We start from the raw sequence: 1,460 nt of genomic DNA, 5'->3' as shown, positions 1-1,460 counted from the left end.
GTGGCTTCCTTTGTACTGGATCACCCCTATTGCTGACATTCATATCTGGGGTCTGGAAGGGGCTCGCCATTGTCTGGGTCTGATTAAGTCGATATTTAATGTATCCTCCTTGTATAAAAGACAATAAATCATCTCTTAATGTATTTAATTCACTTTGAAATTTACTAAGCTTTTCCATTAGTACTTCTTGTTTCCTTTCTTGTTCCAGTTGCCACTGCTATAGTCTCTCTTCTTGTTTATTTTCTCTTTCTTCTTGTTTCTTTTCTTTTCCTCCAACAACTGCTGTAATCTCTTTTCTTTCTTTTCTCATTCTTCTTGTTTCTTTCTTTTTCCTCCAACAACTGTTGTAATTTCTCTTCTTATTTCTTTTCTTTTTCCTCCAACAACTGTTGTAATCTCTCTTCTTGTTTCTTTCTTTTCCTCCAACAACTGTTGTAATCTCTCTTCTTGTTTCTTTTCTTTTCCTCCAACAACTGTTGTAATCTCTTTTCTTGTTTCTTTTATTTTTCATCCAACAACTGCTGTAATCTCTCTTCTTGTTTCTTTTCTTTTCATCCAACAACTGCTGTAATCTCTGTTCTTGTTTATTTTCTCGTTCTTCTTGTTTCTTTTCTTTTTCCTCTAACAACTGTTGTAATCTCTCTTCTTGTTTCTTTTCTCGTTCTTGTTTCTTTTGCTGTTCTTCTTGTTTCTTTTCTCGTTCTTCTTGTTTCTTTTGCTGTTCTTGTATTGCTGCCATCAAATCTGCTAAGCTGTAGTTTGATTTGCCACTTCTTGTTTCCATTTTTTTTCCTTTTCTGTCCCACTCTCTGACTACCAATTTGTTACGTCTCTGTGTTTGTTTGTTAATTTTCCGTAGAAAGTCTTTCCAAAGCAACTTCTGCAATACAAGTACTTTCTTAAATAAAACTAGTTTATTCTTTCTCAATTCAACTTTGCAACGAACGATTCACGCACTTTACTTACGGTGGTTATCGGTGTCTATAACTTCAATCTCCCTCTCTGCTACTCCAGTTCCGAACGATCCTTTCCTTTGTCTGGCGTGCTTATATACAATCAAAAACGTGCACGTGGCATGCACTAGCATTTTTGCGAATCTTCTAGACACTCATCACATGTTACCAGCATCACGTTACTTCCACTGTCGTAACAATATTTTGAAAAAGGTTTGGTATTACAAATTTTCAAGCTGTGATACTCAAACATACAAGGCAGTTTATAATCTAAAACAGTACCGTAATGCAAGGTGTTGAATAAATCCAGTTGTAAGATGTCACATTGACTTACAATTCGGCAAAAACTGTAAAAAGTTACCCGTTACACAGTTACATTTTAGAAGTAAAATATTTAGTTCAGGTTTTTGTTTTACAATGACTAATATTTGATTATATTATAGATTAATTAATGTTACTATAAATGTTAATTTACTATTAATGTTTCATATGTATTAATTACACTAA

General features: G+C 33.6%; 1 protein-coding gene across 1 annotated transcript in view; it reads right to left on the bottom strand.

Moving 5' to 3' along the window:
* Window positions 1–789: 789 nt before the first annotated feature.
* LOC106472686 (MORC family CW-type zinc finger protein 2-like) overlaps window positions 790–1,460 on the bottom strand; it is a 48,609-nt gene continuing 47,938 nt past the window's right edge. The window contains exon 6 of the mRNA XM_022401237.1: window positions 790–1,141. Within this exon, the coding sequence (XP_022256945.1) occupies window positions 1,133–1,141 (9 nt within the window). The 3' untranslated portion in view covers window positions 790–1,132. The remainder of the gene's footprint in view (window positions 1,142–1,460) is intronic.

Source organism: Limulus polyphemus, unplaced genomic scaffold, assembly GCF_000517525.1.
Source record: "Limulus polyphemus unplaced genomic scaffold, Limulus_polyphemus-2.1.2 Scaffold5524, whole genome shotgun sequence".
Taxonomy (NCBI): Eukaryota; Metazoa; Arthropoda; class Merostomata; order Xiphosura; family Limulidae; genus Limulus; species Limulus polyphemus.
Note: the sequence above shows the minus strand (reverse complement) of the source record. Positions and strands in the feature narration are given on the sequence as shown.